The sequence below is a fragment of the Eretmochelys imbricata genome, chromosome 11, assembly GCF_965152235.1.
Source record: "Eretmochelys imbricata isolate rEreImb1 chromosome 11, rEreImb1.hap1, whole genome shotgun sequence".
Classification (NCBI taxonomy): Eukaryota; Metazoa; Chordata; order Testudines; family Cheloniidae; genus Eretmochelys; species Eretmochelys imbricata.
In genome coordinates, this window is record NC_135582.1 from 37,508,646 (window position 1) to 37,526,265 (window position 17,620).

The following is a 17,620-nucleotide window of genomic DNA, read 5'->3' on the forward strand; positions in this document are numbered from 1 at the left end:
TTGAATTAAATTAATTGTTCTCTACATTTCACCTGCCAATATGCCATGACAGTTTCTCGCGTAGGATTGCAATGATTTTACACTGAGAAAAATATTACTACTTTACAAGTGCCAGAGAAATGAACCATTCTGCTTATTTTATGCAGTCAGGCTGCAGTATGTTCACAGAAGCAATAGCAAAGCAGCACTGTGTGCTATCAAGCACTATTCTCTACCTCCTGGAATTTTGCTTTGAACATGAGATCTTCCCTGGTGATATACTACAGGAAGAAATCAGAGTCAGTAAGGTACTGCAGGCACAAATTCCTAAAAAAGTTGAAGAGAAGCTGTAAAACCTTTGTCTATATCCAACCATTTTAAATACTAAGAGGTGCATACTGACTATACAGAAAGTAGAAACTTCCAACAGGCGCAAGTCCTTATTGTTTTTAGCTTTTAGTTTTGATCAGTGCGGTTCCATCATACAAATGACTCACTGCTCGCTTATCTACAGTGTGATCCACACTGGCTTTGTCTTCACTACTAAAAAAAGGAGCATTCTTTATCTTAGTGTAACTAACAAGCATGAGCTACCCCAAGGTAAAAGTGCAGTGAAGACAAGGCACTTTAGTTTTACTTCAGGGGAAACTAGGTGAGGTCAACCCAGGTGGAGGTGTACATATACTGCTGACTTTGCCTTGTTTACCTCATGGTAAAATGAAAGTGCCTTGTCTTTACTGTATTTTTACCTCGGGATAGCTTAGGCATGTTAAAAGAAAAGGAGTACTAGTGACACCTTAGAGACTAACCAATTTATTTGAGCATAAGATGAAGTGAGCTGTAGCTCATGAAAGTTTATGCTCAAATAAATTGGTTAGTCTCTAAGGTGTCACTAGTACTCCTTTTCTTTTTGCAACTACAGACTAACACGGCTGCTACTCTGAAATGAGGCATGTTAGTTACCCCAAGGTAAAAAACCCACCTTTTTTAACCAGTGAAGATGAGGCCACTGATGACATCATCTTGAAGAATGTAGGGTGTTCTAATATATGAACATATCAAAGTGACTTTTTTGGTCAGCTGCAAAATTATTAAGGTGAAAATTTCAAAGTAAGCTGTCTTCTACTGAAGGGAATATATCTTCACCTAATGTAGAGCTTTAGATAATATGGACGAAATATCAAGTGAAGAGCTTGAAAGAGCTAATAAGTAGGCTATGATGAGACAATTCACATTTTTAATGGAAATGAGTCAACTTTGTGGGTGCAATGTAAACTGAGGAAGTAACAGCAATTTAGGTGTTGCATTTTGTACGCAGTTTTTCAGAGTAAAAGTAATAGTCTAAGTGAAAACTTCTACAATGCTCAGCTGCTGTACACTCACTTGGTTTTGCATTCATTATGAGTGAGGTTAAAGTAGTTAATTATCAGTGAGGTTTTAATACTCTAGTGCAGACAAAATAATTAACAGTAAATGAATAAACTGGAGACAAATTCTGCTCCGAGTTACTCTCTTGCAACCCAATTGATTAGAATAGATTTTGCCCCATTACAACTTATGTATTGAGTTATAGTGGTTTTGCTTATAGTGTAAAAGGATATATATTCAAGCTTTCTGGTGACCATATATTTTTGCTAGTTTATCAAGAAAAATATACAATGTGTTTTGTTGAAAAGTCTTTATTTTAGTAGAGTTTTTAAAAAAGTGATATTGATTTCAATAAGAAACATCATTGTTTCCATTGAAATGCCTATTGATTTCACTGGGAGAAGGCTTGGGCACTTTGGGCCTGATTCAGAGTCGTAATTTACTATCTGCAATTCATACGTTATAATTTGGAATTGATGTAATATTGCCATAGATAGTGGATAACATTGTTAACTCTTGCAATCTGTTCTTGAAGACATTTTTTCTTTTCTTTCAGCCTTAAAAAGCAGGTACTTAATAATAAAAATAAACCTCCTAATATAAAATATTGTGTTTGCTTTTAGCTATTGCTAGTGGTCACAAGCCTGTAAGTGGATTTTCAGAAGAAAGCACTAACTGGAGGGATAGTGTGGATTTCCAGGATTCTGTCTCATTGAAGGAAAGAATGGCTATGTATCAAGCAGCTGTGTCCAAAGTGGAGCGCAGCAGCTCCTCTGCTAATGTAAGATATTACCTTCTATTTAACATCATGATTGTCTTCATAATTTGCTATTTCTGTTTACACAGGGCCATATTGTGCTTGCTTATTCACAAAAGCGGTCACACCGTTTTGCCCACATTACCTTTATGTAGAACAAAATTTACAACCTGAATTACCAACACCTACGCAGCAAAGTTACCAATTCATTTCAGGCTCTTACGAATAAGAATTTGCATAACACTGATTTTTTGATCATTTTAATTCACTGGCTATACAGTTTTTCTTTTTGCTCTTGTATGTACTAAATCTATTAGGAATATTTAAATCAACATAGAAATGAGAGATTAGCAACATAGCCACTCTGCTAAACCAATTATGATCCTAGAAGAATACAGGTTTCTGTACTATTATCAATTTTTATAGTCAGCAAGTAATAAAATTGTATTCAAAACAATGCTTAACTCTGACTGCTCAGGCTATGGAATTTGAAATTACTGCAGCGTTAAACTGGACAATGATACAGAATCATAAAAAGTAGGACTGGGAGGGAGCTTGAGACGTCATCTAGTCCAGCCCTTTGCGCTGAGGTAGGACCGAGTATACCTAGCCTGTCCTTGACAGATGTTTGTCTAACCAGTTCTTAAAAACCTCCCATATAATGAAAAATGAAAGAGCATTGTTTTACAATAAGATTATCAAAACAACTAGTCATCTATTATATAAAAATAAAAAAAATCTGATGACTAACTTTGTTTTACTATTGTGCCTCTCTATTCAATAGGAATTTATTTTACAGAAATACTATAGAACTGAAATAACTAAGTAATAATTGTATCAAGGTCTCCTAAAACCATGAATGAAATGACAGTAGGCTTGAACTTGGTTACCACATTTAGGGAACACCCCTTTTTGGGTGACAGTGGAATAATTAAGGTACTCTAACAACTTCAAAACTAAAGGAGTGCAGCATCTGGGTTTGAATTGCACATGGAACTAAAGATTTATCTTAAGCACATGTTGACAATAGAAAACATACTCAGAAACAGTATTTTGATCATGTGGTTTTCTTTTAGATTATGTTAGAAAATGTAAGGGTAGTAAAAACACAGCATTCTTTAATGGACCAGAAAATAGGTACTTAGAATTTCTCATTTAAGAAAGAGATGAAGTTTGAAATTATTGTAAAAACAGAAATGTGAGAGATAAGTGTAGGAGTCCATTAATGAGTCTGGTCTCCTGTTGATTCCAGTGAGTTACTCTTTTTGGCATCAGTAGGAGTTTTCTGTTGGTATGAAGGTAAGGACAGACCATGAGTGACTGAAGGAACATTATTTCAACAAAGAAGAGCCACTATATTATTTTTTTACTCAATTAAAGACTGTAGAATACACCCCAGAGTTCTCTTCAGAATGTAAGGTAGGAGATTAAAAAGGAATAATCCTAAAAAGCCTAGATCCTGGACCAGTGAACAGGAGAACTAGTGCATACACACACTTCGATTTATATATATTTATAAAATGTAGTAAAATGCTGAACAGCAAAAAGAGAAACAACAGAGAATTGAAATGTGAGGCTGGTGGGAACTAAGGCACATGATGTTTGGTTTCAGTGGCCTGTTCCTTTATCATTAGTACCTCAGAAACCATGCAGAAGGGCACAGACAGAAAGATGATCAAAATACTACTTAATAGAAGTGAATTGTTATACTTTGGGCTTGAGATTCTAAATGTTGCACTCTATTTGCATGATCCTTAAAAATATCTGGAAGGAGTTAACAGCTCTGATTATGTTTTTAAGTTTCCTAAATGATTTCCTCCTACTAAAAACCAGAGAAAATGGCAAACTACTTTTACCATTTTTATCTTCCCCAGGCTTCCTGAGAAATTCACTTAAACACTTTACAGAGGTCTCACTGATGTAACAACCAGACCCAGAAAAGTATGCTAACATTAAAAGAGTTGATAAGACACAAATATTTGTGATTTATACAAGGCTCATGGAGTCCTAGAACAAATGCTTGTGGAGTGTCTAGATGAGCATTGAAAAAGGTGTGAGTTAACTCAAGTTAACTGGCAGTCATGTAACCCAAATTACAGTGGTGTCACAAACTAGTCTGGACATAAATTTGTCCTATTCTCTGCTGAGCTGTCATTTAGCAGCACTAATCTGTATATATAATGTCACACAATTATCTCAGCACCTTGGGAAATTGAGGGAGAACTTTGGATGAGTGAATCCCATTGCTACAAAATAAGGCATACACTTATAATGGTGAGAAAATTAACCATTGGAATAATTTATGAAGGGTTATGGTGGGTTCTCCATCACTGACCATTTTTAAATCAAGCTTGGATGTTTTTTCTAAAAGATCTGCTTTAGGAATTATTTTGGGGAAGTTCTATGGCCTATGTTATATAGGAGGTCAGACTAGAGGATTACAGTGGTTCCTTCAGGCCTTGAAATTTATGGGGGAAAAATGTTTCCCCAAACTATAAAATACAATAGAAATGCCTGTAGCTATTATACAGTCTATCACAATAGCTGTTAAAATACCTCTGAGTATAGCTTAGAAAGAGCAAAGCTCAGATAAGATTTAGAGAAAAATAATACCTAGGAAAAAGGTAGTTATTACTTTCTGGATGCTTGAGAAGAAAATATTTTAGATCAACATGTAACAAACAGCGCCTGCTTGATTGCAGTAAGAAATGAGAAGTAAAACATACAGGAACCCTAGATTATGCATAATAGTAAAAAACACATCATTTATGAATTTTTAAGCAATGGGCTCTTTGAGTACAACATCCACTCACATTTTAATTTGAGAAACTGTCTTACTACTGGATTTGTTCTTTTCTGATATACAGTTAAGATAAACTCTTGCGTAATTTTCATAAAATGTCATGATAGTCTATCAGTAGTACCAGCTATAGAGTGACCCTATATAAATAAAAGAAAAGGAGTACTTGTGGCACCTTAGAGACTAACAAATTTATTTGAGCATAAGCTTTCATGAGCTACAGCTCACTTCATTGGACGCATGCAGTGGAAAATACAGTGGGGAGATTTTATATACACAGAGAACATGAAACAATGGGTGTTACCATACACACTCTCATTACAGTGTTTATGGTAACATACCATAACCCCTGGAGCTGGCCCTGGAGAGTGTGTCCAGATCCTAGAGAACACAGAAATAACTTTACACTCCTCTCTCTAAGATACTCCCATTACTGCATCTCACAAAATCCCTGTGAGATAGGGAAGTATTTCCATCTTACGGATGAGGAAGAGACAAGACCCTGCCTACACCAGGAAAAAAAGATGTATTTTTAACAGGAGTTAAAATCCTAGTGTAAAAGGCGGTTGTAGTTTTCACATGTGGTAGCTGGTCAAAGAAAACCGTAGACTCCACCCTCGGACCACATGTGAAAACAACTACCTTGTTAACATGTTAAAACACTCTCCCTCCCCTCCCCCACAGTGTAGGCAAGGCCTGAGTAATTTGTTCAAGATCAGAGGGTGTATGTGGCACAGCAAGGAAATTAATCTGGCTCTCCCCAGCCACAGGCTAACGTCGTAATCACTGGATTATTACAGCTACTGAAGGATACCCCTTCATCAGGGAATGGTTCAGTGGCATGGCACCATCATACACCTTCCAAGTGCACTCTCTTCTTGCAGCTGGAAGTAGGGAATTATGGTCTCCAACTTCTAGAATGAACAGTTGGGGCATTGACTGGACTGGTGCCCAGAAGACTCCTGGTTCACAGCAGCACAAAGGTGTCTTACAATCACCTTTGCACCCCTTCCCGCCAAAGCTGTGACAGCATTCCTCAGCCACAACTCAGAATCTGGGTGCCATGTGTTTAAACATGCCAAACATACTCTACTCCTGTCTCTTAATATGTTAACTACATGTTGATGTTGCATATTTTGGGTTATATGTGGTACAGTTTGCTGCATAAAGATTTTTTGTTTGGAAATATTCTACCATTTTGAAAGAGACTACAAATTTCAATGATATTCCCAATATGAAGAGTAGTGACTCTTTCAAAATGGATTAATTGTATTAAGTGTAACCCCTGTAAGTGAAAGGATCTCAATAAACTTAGCATGTGTAAAAAAACACAACACTTTGGCCCCAATCCAGAACTTCCTAGTTAGTTAAAACTGTTGAAATCAATGGTAATTTTGCCTAATTAATTCAAGATCAGGTTCTATGAGAAGGAAATTTTAACACTGCCCATATAAATCTCTGAAGATTCCGTCACTTCTGCTAGGCATGCATGAAATGGCCACTTGCTAAAACAACTGCTTGTTCACATTTGCTTAACCATATATATACATCTTTCAACCGTAACTTCATGACTTTTGCATCTTTTGAAAATAATGCTGTTTATTAGGATGTGCCTGGTTACTCCTGTCAGATATACATACTAGCTGGCCCAAATAGCTTAGCCAATATAGAGAAATTACAGCCCCACTTACTGGATGCTTTGCTTCCCGTGGCTGGGTTCACTGATGCTGGGTTCTATATAAGCAGTATTCTATGGAGAGGAGGACAAGAGTATGCTTATGCTGCAGCGTAAGACCAGGGTTAGTGGACCTCAAGTTAGTAGATCCTGGGTTTGTTAACCTAGGGCTTGAGTGTCTACACTCATTTGTAACCCCAGATTAGGAGTTGTTGAACCCTGGGTCCTCACCTGGGGCTCCAGCATTTACACCGCATTATGGGGATCAAGTCCAACCACACACATCCCAGACTTCCTAGTGCCTTCCAAAAATGTGGCTGCTCTAGTACTTCATGGTTCAGTGTGGGCAAACTTGACTTTCCAGAGGGCAAAGAAAGTAGGCCCATGGAATTGTGGAATGCTTCTGGCGGACTCTCAGAGTGCAAAAGTCAAGTAGGGCTGGTCTACGCTGCAAAGTAATAGGGCTTGAATCCTGGTTCCCAGCTTGATTCTGGCTCAGACCCTCTATCCCCATGGGGTTATGGGACCAACCATGGGGGTAGCATGATTTGCATGTAGACTGAAGGAGGTGGGAGGTTAGGCTTTACTCATAGTTTGAACCCTGGGCTTACATTCCCCCTGGACAGCTGGAAAAACCTGGATGGTAATTGGTCATCACCCCATCTGTCAGAGTGAGTGAGGAGGTGGAACCCATTGTCTGCACTATTCCAGGGCAAACCAAACTGTTTGGTTTTTAATAACTAACCCTCTAGTTCTACCAGCATCTCAATTTATGACTGCTCGGTTCTCCAAGTTTATCACCTCCTGCAGGTTTGAGCCTGTCTGTGTTGGTGCCTGAATAGTCCGTGTGAATACAAACAGTATTATACATTGCTGGATACACACAACTAATCCTTAGCATTATGAAGGAGGCCACTGGGACCTGGGATATCAGTTTTGGAAGAGAGGATTTAGATATAACAGGATCTATTGCTTTTCTCTCAGCACCTCTTCTACACTACCAGTTAATGGTGTTGAAGAAGCTCTGGATAAGGGAATTCCACAGACTATTATTTGTGTGTTTTTATTCTTTATAAATCAATGAGATAGTAATCCCACAGGGACCCAGTGAGGTTTTAACAACTAGTCTTAAATGTTTATATGTTTAGTATTTTTGACAGCCTTATTTGGGGTTTGTTTTATTATGACATATATTATTATTATTATTATTATTATTTATTATTATGATATATGCTAATATTCATGGGTTCTGTTTGCTAGCTATTGTTGCAATATGTTCTAACAATAGTGAGATATCAGACATCAAAATGTATCTTACAGAGAAGCAAGAAAAAATTTCAAAATTTTGTATTAACTAGTTAAATGTAGAATCGACCAACAATGAGGTAGCAGAGCTTGTAGAATATGCAGATGGAAGTTATCACTAAGTGGCCACACAAATTTTGGAAATCAATGGTTATTTAAGTAGTAAATACACAACACAAATTATTTCTATTCCCTAATGAAAAAAAATTATTTCCATGAACATCTGTTCTTACTGTATCAGGTAATTAACACTTATTTTATCTATTACACTAGGCTATAGAGGAATCAGAGACCTGTACAGTACCTGGTGGCTTAGCAAGCGTAAAGAAACAATTTGAGAAATGGGAGACTGCCTCTTCACAAAAGACCATTGATCAACACCAGTACGAGCACAAATCTGTACAGGTAATAATAACAGTATAAGAGCTATGACCCACTAGATAACTTTGAGGGGAAATACTGTTACTTGCCATGCTGAATGTGCTGATTAATTTCATGATCACTGACAGACAATGTTTTTGTAATGTAGGTACAGAGTGTAATTTTATCTTTGATATATGCTACTGTAATGATATACTCTTTAGGCAGATAAACCCTCAGTGTGGAAAAGAGATCTAGACTTATAGCTGATCTACAGGAAAACAGATAAGTATTGTAAAAACCTTGTCTTTGGGGTTGTAATTCATTTTAAAAGTATCTGCAAGTACTTTGCATATATTTTACTTGGAGCGTTGTGAAGCCATTTTCCTTGAGAAGGAGTTTGCTGTTTCTTTCATGTTTAAATTTAATCAGCTTCTCTAAACAGATCAAAAATTGCATGGAAGAACCCAGATGCTACATAAAACCACATTCCAAATGTTTTAGATAAAGGGTTTTTGCATTTTATTACTTCATCATCATATATCATGAAAAATGGTTGCAGAAGATAATGAGGTTGGAATATATGAAGACTTAGTGCAATGAATTTTATGACAAATCTATACTGTGCACTCTGAAAAATAGCAATGGATAGTGAATGGCAGTATTAACTGAGTTTGTTTGAGAGATATTCAAATAATGAAAGTATAAAACTTTGTACCACAAGATAAAGCTACAGCTTGAACGTAGTCATACTTAGTGTGTTAAATTAGGGTAACTTTACACAAGACCACTGTTTATCATTTTATTACTCATGAACATTAGAACCCACAGCATTTACACACAGTAAGACAAATTCTACCTTGGGGGTATGCTTGTGCAGTTCCCATTGAAGTCAAAGGGAAACTTGTGTATTCAAAGGCAGAATCTGAAGATTAAATAAATGAAATATAAGTAAGAGTAAATGGTGGGTTATGTCTAAGTCTGGAGGTACATTTTAGTGGAAATCATGGATTTGCAAATGCAGAAATATGAAAAGGCATTTGCATTTTTTATGGGGAGAATGTGGTAAAATAAAGAATTTATGATCTCAGATGTCTTTAAATTGAAATTGTGATTCTTTAAAAATTAATTAAAATATCTTATGGACACTATGATTATCTAGGTGTCTACTGATCCTTTTCTTCTTTGTAGTCTTCTTGTGTAGCCTATTTAATGCTTTAAAATGCATTTGAATGTGTTTGTATAAGGTTTAGGGAGAACTATTAGTTTTTCTTCTCTTTGTGTTTCTGTGATGTCTGAAAGTGGCATCCTATGAAATGGTCTGTTGTTGCTGGTACATATATGAACCTGTCACCAACAACTAGACCTACCTAGATAACTCACTCATTCTCTCCCTCTCACAGTGTCACATTTACTCTCCCTTCCCACACACACACTGATTGACACACCCGGGATGGGTTTACATGGCAGACCACAGTTTTATTAATTATTCCTTGGGGAAGAGCACCACACTGCCTGCCCTCCGCTCTCACATGCCAGGCATTTGACTGGTTCCAGTCCAGGTTACAGAGATTTAACCATAAACCAAACAGTAATTTGGGGTAGGGCCTCCCTGAGCTACCCCACAGACTCAGCTCAGTTGTGAAACCTCTTCCCTTCCCCGACTAAGTGGGGGTGGAGTAACAAAGGCCACAAGGCTGGGATGGTGGGAGAACCTCAGTCCACAAAGATTTCAGGCTCCTCCCACCATAAGCACATAGTCCAACTACACAATGCCAGGATTCATTCACTTCTGGGAGCTGGCCCTTTTAGCCTTTACCTGCACTGGACACCAATTGCAAGCTGCAACAAGTTGGTAATCTTAGCAAAAAGATACATTCATTAATATAAACCTCAAATCCTATTTATTTCTAACCCAAATATGCCTCTGGGAGTCTGCAAGAAAGGCAAAAAACCCTACAAGACCACAAGCCAATGGGAAAAAAATCCTTCCTGATTCCTGTAAACAGGTGATCAGTCAGACCCGTGGCATCAGAAGCGGCACAGTTCCTAATCTAAGCATTCAGAGTGGGGAGAATGGGGCAGCTAGCCAGAGAGTGACATTCTTTAGAAAAGTCTGGGGTTAGCTTAAATAGGCTGTTTTCATCCCCCTTTGCCCTATCAATAGCTAAGGAGAGAACAGACGGGGGACAGGCTTGAGAGGCAGCCCCCTTCCCTGCCACACATATTTTTGCTGCTTATTCCCTGCTGTCCTATGAAAGGACCTCCTTCCGATAGTGGTGGCTAGAGGGTATGTTCTCACTAACATTTCTTTGTATTTCCTCTGAGGTCTAATTTTTTTAAAGTCATAGTCATTTCTCCCCTTGGAATAATCCAGTCTGTGACTTTTGTGCGTTTTGTGACTAATACAACTTTTCTTCATATCCAAATGCAATGTCAGAATTTGGACTTTCCATATCAGTAAGAGCCACTCCTGCATGTGACTAATTCCAGGTGTGGAATTGGGACCCATTTCTTTTGCAATAGCAGCGGTAGAAAATATGGGCCTGATTCAATATTCTGTTACACTAGTTTCACACCATTAATTTCAACAAAAGTACACTGTTGGAAATTGGTGTAGTGGAGAGGGGAATCAGACCTACATTAACTTTTTGTTGACATAAAGGGGCAAATCGCTGGTTGATGTAAATTGATGTAGTTTCCAGTCAATGAAATATGCCAGTTTACACCAGGTGACATTCTGGCCCAATAATAACTAATATTAGCTAGTCAGGTTTAACGAGACATAAAAGAAGAGCAATATTAGATATCTGACAATATTTAAATACAGTTAGCAATAATTATAGTAACAATTAGCTTTCATTTCTAATATATTGACATAGATGTTTCTAGGTGAGTTACATCACCATTTTAAGATCAGATTGTCTCAGCAAGTTTTGAAAAATAGAATAACTTTGAATGTGGAGTTACCTTCCAATGACCAATCATTAGACTACTTTCCAAACTTAATACTGCTGTTGAAAAACACAGATTGAAAAGCAACAGAGGAATGGAAAGAGATACACTTCTTAACCTTTAGGAAGGCACCAAATCTATTTTATTATAGGGGAGCTCGTAGTTACACCTATATTTCAATTGCTTAACACTTCCCATTACAGATACTTGCAACTTTTTTTAGGTGCTCCAGCATTTCTAATGTTTGTAGCAGGGCTTTTCAGGTCAGCAAAGAGAAATCCATAGGACCGTAGACATGCCTTTTCTTTGTCACATGACATTCTAGGTTTTGCTGAGTTATAAAATTATTAAATTGTTATTTCCCATCTCTTACTTGTGTCCCTCAGGTAAATTTTGGCAGCCTGCCAAAATAATAACTGAACATAAGCATTCTAAAAGGCTGCATCCACATCACCGCCAAAGCAGCAGCAGCAGCCGCCCACAATGCAGTGGAAACCCTGGAAACGGACAGCCTCCCAGACCCAGCAAAATAACCCGAGCAGTCCACACCCTCACTTTCTCCCTGCCCCTGAGTATCAGTCTTATCATGCTGATAACCAGTGTAGTTAGCTTAAGCTCTACTGCACTGCTGAAGGGCAGGGCTCAACCCGTGTTGATGATGCACAATCAGAGAAGTGGAGTACTTGTGGCACCATAGAGACTAACCAATTTATTTGAGCATAAGCTTTCGTGAGCTCTACATTGCATCCGATGAAGTGAGCTGTAGCTCACAAAAGCTTATGCTCAAATAAATTGGTTAGTCTCTAAGGTGCCACAAGTACTCCTTTTCTTTTTGACAATACAGACTAACACGGCTGCTACTCTGAAACCAATCAGAGAAGTATTCATCTGGACAGAATTTCAAAAGTTTATAACGTAGCCAAACTTGATGAGGGGGGAGTTACAGTTATTCATGATAGAATTTGTTTGTACTTTTTTCCATTAAAATAAAAAAAATATCTAGGACATTACGTTAAAAAAAAGTTAAAATAATGTTAAGGTTGGAAGGTCAAGCACTCAAAAGTTAGGAAATGCCAGCTCTACAATTGCCTGTAATTCAGCCCCCTTGTGTGTAAACATTAAGATACAGCCTTTATTTATACAATTGGGTACTATATTTTCCCCACACAACCCCTGTTTCATGGGAAATGTAGCTGCTCAGCATCTCTAGCAGTGGTCTGGAGGAATGAACACAGGGTCGGGAGTCGGGTACTCCTGAATTCTAATCCCAGCTTTGTCACTTTTTTACTGTGGCCTCCGGCAAGTCTTTTTGTTTCAGTTTCCCCATCTGTAAAATGAGAATAATAAATCTCTCATCTCTCAGTAAAAGATAAATTCTTTAATTTTGAGGCATGCAGATATTACAGTGAGGATTGCCCTGGAAAACACTATGAGGAAATGAATAATTCTGCATTCATTGCACAGTACTCAGTAAATAAGGCAGGGATCACTAGCTGAATGAAGAAGATAAAAATATTGAAAGTCTGCCTCATTTCCTAAGCACTGTCCATCCTCTTCACTGAATGAGGCAGGGTCCTATGCAAAAATAGTATGTGATCATGTAATTAAATTGTGATTAAAATTTCCAAATTACCTACTTCAGACCCTAAATCCTACTGACTTTCAGTGAGATTTATGCTCCTAAATTTACTTACGTAATGCTCATGCATAAGGGAGCAGAATTAAGTAAGCATGGGCAGTCTACATCAGGGGTGGGAAATTTTTTGGCCTGAGGGCCACATTGGGGTATGGAAATTGTATGGCGGGTCATGAATGCTCAAGAAATTGGGGGTAGGGGTGCAGGAGGGGGTGAGGGCTCCAGCTGGGGTGCGGGCTCTGGGGTGGGGCCAGAAATCAGGAGTTCAGGGTGCAGGAGGGGGCTCCAGGTTGGGACTGAAGGGTTTGGAGGGGGATCAGGGCTGGGGCAGGGGGTTGGGGTATGGGGAGGGGTGTCAGGGCTCCGGCTGGGGGTGGGGGGGGATTGAGAGCTCTAGGGTGCAGGAGGGGGCTCCAGGCTGGGACTGAGGGGTTTGGAGGGTGGGAGGGGGATCAGGGCTGGGGCAGGGGGTTGGGGTATGGGGGAGGGGTGTCAGGGCTCTGGCTGGGGGTGAGGGCTCTGGGGTGGGGTTGGGGATGACGGGTTTGGGGTGCAGGAAGGTGCTCCGGGATAGGACCAATCGGTTCAGAGGGTGGGAGGGGCATCACTGATGGGCCAGGCTGCTGGGGTATGGGGGGTGAGGGCTCTGGGGATGAGGGCCTTGGGGTACAAGAGGGGGCTCTGGGCTGGGATTGAGGGGTTCAGAGAGTGGATCAGGGCTGTAGGGGGTTAGGACGCGGTGGGGGGGGTGGGCTCAGGGGTGCAGGCTCCGGGCAGTGCTTATCACAAGCAGCTCCCAGAAGCATGTCCCCCATCCGGCTCCGAGGCACAGCCAGGTGGCTCTGCATGCTGCCCCGTCCACAGGTGCCACCTCTGCAGCTCCCACGGGCCATGGTTCCCGGCCAATGGGAACTGCGGGAGTGACGCCTGCGGATGGGGCAATGCGCAGAGCTGCCTGGCCATGCCTCCGCATACTACATGGGACCTGGAGGGGGGTCAAGCCAGCTGCTTCCTGGGTGCTGCGGGGCAAGCCCCCAACCCCACTCCGCGGCTGGAGCTCCAGAGGAGGGCAAACCCCTGACCCCGCTCCCTGGTGGGAGCTGAGGGCCACATTAAATGATCTGACGGCCAGATGTGGCCCACAGTTTGCCCACCCCAATCTACATTCTGGTTTTCTAACTTTTGAGTGCTTGACTTTGTAGCCTAGAAACATTCTTTTAACATTCTTTTTAACATACCTCTTCTTCTATTGTTAAATTCTTCCACTGAACATATCACTTTCTTTGCCACTTTTACTATTTTCTCTATCAGCTTCAACAGGTTTAGAAATACAGTTCAGTTCACACATGATCCCAAAAGTATGGATTACCTGAACTATCCAACCTCCTGAGTGTGAAAAACAGGGCTGGAAATCTCAAGAGAATAAACATTTTTTGTTTCCAGTCAGCCCAGAAATACCACAAAAAGTCTCTCACAGTATCTCACTGTTTCCACTTCTAGTTTCAGTATGAAATGAGACGTGCTGAGGCCAGGGAAAATCATATGCACACTTTGAAAGTGAACTGAAGCTTTAAAAGTAAAATAAAATTAAGTGGTGGGTTAAATTCAAGTCAGGGGGAGAGTCAGGCCTATTCTTATTCTACCAATCTAATCGGTCCAGAAGTAAGGCCACGTTTTGATATCCTTATTCAGGAATAGTTCTTTACTCCAAAGGCAGTAGGGTATCAGAATCTGGCCCTTACTGAGTCAACAATCATCAGTTCCACTCTCTTTGGGGTAGACGGTAACATAAAAACCTTCCCTAAATAAAGAGAGCACATATCTGTACTGAGGGAGAGCTGTATTTTGTACCAGGGGAGTCACACTGAGAATCAGTTTATTTCATGCTCTCCTTCCCTCCTGCTCCAGAGGGGAAGTAATTTGCTCAACATCCATGCCAGTTGCAGGTTTCTTCCCCACTCAGGGTCATGTCAGCAGGTTGCTTAGTTCTGGTTATTCCCCATTCCCAGCCGCCCCATTCCTCACCCAGATGCATGACATGGAGAGTAGTGGCCCTGTGGAGACTGCTTTCGCCGCTGTGCTGTGACCGACGATGCAGGGAGTTTGCACCGGGAGTAAGGAGGGGACTGAAATTCCTTTACTAGTCTGTGTGCCCTTGAGAAGAGAAATAATCTAGTCTGTGTGCCCTTGAGAAGAGAAATAATCTTGCTCTTAAAGATTACAAGTGGGAGGGAAAAGAGTACACCTCTGGGATCCCTATAGTATTGGGGCACAACAACTCATCACATCTCTTACAATCTTATAATCACAGCTGTTTGTCGTTCAGGGGTTCACACTTTTACAAAAAATAGCTTTTTCCCCTGAGAGTTACTTTCCATCCTAACAAAACCTTCACATGCTTTCTTATAAGTAGAGCAGAATTACTTTTTAGTTATTTATTTTTAAAGAAGAAAATAAAGACTGAGTGGGGAATACATAAAATGGTAGATGGAGCTATGAAAGAGAGAGGTTTGGAAAAGGGGGAATTGTCTGTAGAATTCCACACTTTTTCAATCTGTGTCACATGATAAATTGCTTAACTGATTTTTGTGTCAGAAGCCTTAGTTGTTCCTGATCTTTGTTAGAATAACTTTCTGCAACTATCTTAGATGTGGAGCCAATAGGGAACTCTGGCAGTACTGGTTTTTAATACATATATCTACTTTCGTAAAGATCCCCATGCAAATGTTAGCATTCAGGAAGATTATGTGGATTTGGTACAATAAGAAAATTATTTTGATAGCTTCTGACAGATATAATCTGACTCCAATGTGTTCATTCTTCTCAAAGACTTGTTTTGGAAAAAGAACTAAAATATGTATTTTATGAGCTGAATGCCCCAAATAACAAGGATAAGACGGATAATTATGTTTTTTTTTCATTTTAGTTCCCTGAAATTGCAGATTGGTGGCTCTCATTCCACTCAGACATCTCTGCATGCACCATGCTATTGATATCAAAGCTACCAACCTCCCTCCACATCCTCCCAGAGCATGGCCATGAACCATATAGAATCAGATCAGTGGAATACCAAACAGGGTTTTCATAGTTTTTTTTATTCAAAAAAATTGTTATTGATAGAATATGTTGAAATAAATCCTATTATACTAAAATAATTACCACATATATAACTCCCTATGGTTCACCTTCACTTGGATTCCTTAGTACAGCTTGATGTGCACCCTCGCATGGGGTGGTTGTAGACAATGTAATGGACTTGAAAGGGCAGCTTTCCTTTCATTCTCATATATCCCTCATCCTTTCCCACGCATGGAATGTTGTCATTTCTCATTATGTTGTCCACCATATAAAGGGCCAGACTCTGCCTGGCCCTTGATATAGATGCATGGGTGTGTCATAGGGTAAGTAATAAGGAAACTTTCCCCACTTTAGCACTGCCTGCATAAGTGTTAGGGAGGTTTGCAGCTCCTGCTATGTGGGAGATGCCAGGATTATTCTGTCCCTACCTCCCCAGGAGCACAGTGCCCTGAAAGGGGCAGAGAGGGATGCGTCAACGCATAAGCCAGCAGAGCTAGCTGGTTGCACTGGGTCAAAAAGCTGAACTATGACATACTGTGGCTGGGCCTGGAAGGGTACAGTGCTTACTATGGACGTGGCCTAGAAGGAGCAATCCCTAGATTGGAAAATCCTCTGGGAAATCCTTGTCTTTTCACTACTCTGTCAAGTACAGTTCCACACACACCCATATGAGGAATGATCCATCTATCCTAGATTTTTCCTAGCTATCGTTAGAATCTAAGGACTAATACATAAAATTAATAAGTAAATTATTAGGTGAATTATCTTCTCACTCTTGCTATTTGGAGCCTTCAGCACATAAAAATCTATGTAAGTAATTTTTAAAGGAAGTATTTGCAGGATGTATTTAAAGGAAAGCTATCTGCATTTTCCTTTGGAAACAGCTCTCTAATATCACAAAAGAAATCATCACAAATGACATGATATACTATGTAGAAAATACAAAATGATGTGGTACAAAGATTTTATCAGTATGAGTTTAGAATGGCCACATTACTCATGAGTGGCAAAGCTGAGAGTGAATTATGGAAGTCATCCCAACCAATAAAATCTTTATACCACCATTTTATAGAGCTTTAAACATTTTTATTGATACTGGGCTGAGTCCCCAAGTGCACCAAACTAGCGATTTACATCTCCTTTTTGCTTCTCCCTGATCCTGGGTCTGGCCCAGGCCAGTTCAGTCCCTAACACAATTTAGAACAACTTCTAGGTTCCTTCAAGTTGTACTTGTTTATAACACCACTGTAGGGGCTGGTATGCTACGTCGTGGTAGCTATACCTTGGATACCAGTTTTCACATTAAAAAAATATTATGGTTGTGAAGAATACCAAATATGAATCAAATATAATGTATGCAGTGGTGTCTACCTGAGTTTCAGAGAACCTCAAGCTATTAATCTCAAATGTGAACCACTCCCTTAATTTCAAAAGGATGCTAACTCAGATGTCGATGTGATATGCTAAATGTCAACATCATTAATAGATCTGGGTGGGAAATGGTTTTTCCTGTCCCGTAAAAAATAGAGATACCAAAAATTTTTCTCCATCTCAAATTGAGACAAAAAGTCAGAATCTTAATTTTTCACTGAATAAAAATAATTAAAAAATATAAATTGGTTTGGGTCAATCAAAATGTTTTGTTTCAATAACATCTATACATTTGTTTAGATTCTGACTTTTTAAAATCTTTGTCTAAATTTACTA

The 17,620-nt window shown here is 39.5% G+C and overlaps 1 protein-coding gene across 1 annotated transcript in view; it reads left to right on the forward strand.

Moving 5' to 3' along the window:
* The first annotated feature begins 1,970 nt into the window (after positions 1 to 1,970).
* The window catches only part of XIRP2 (xin actin binding repeat containing 2), a 39,434-nt gene continuing 23,784 nt past the window's right edge, over positions 1,971 to 17,620 (forward strand). The window contains exons 1-2 of the mRNA XM_077830306.1: positions 1,971 to 2,128; positions 8,158 to 8,289. Coding sequence (XP_077686432.1) covers positions 2,072 to 2,128; positions 8,158 to 8,289 — 189 coding nt within the window. The 5' untranslated portion in view covers positions 1,971 to 2,071. The remainder of the gene's footprint in view (positions 2,129 to 8,157; positions 8,290 to 17,620) is intronic.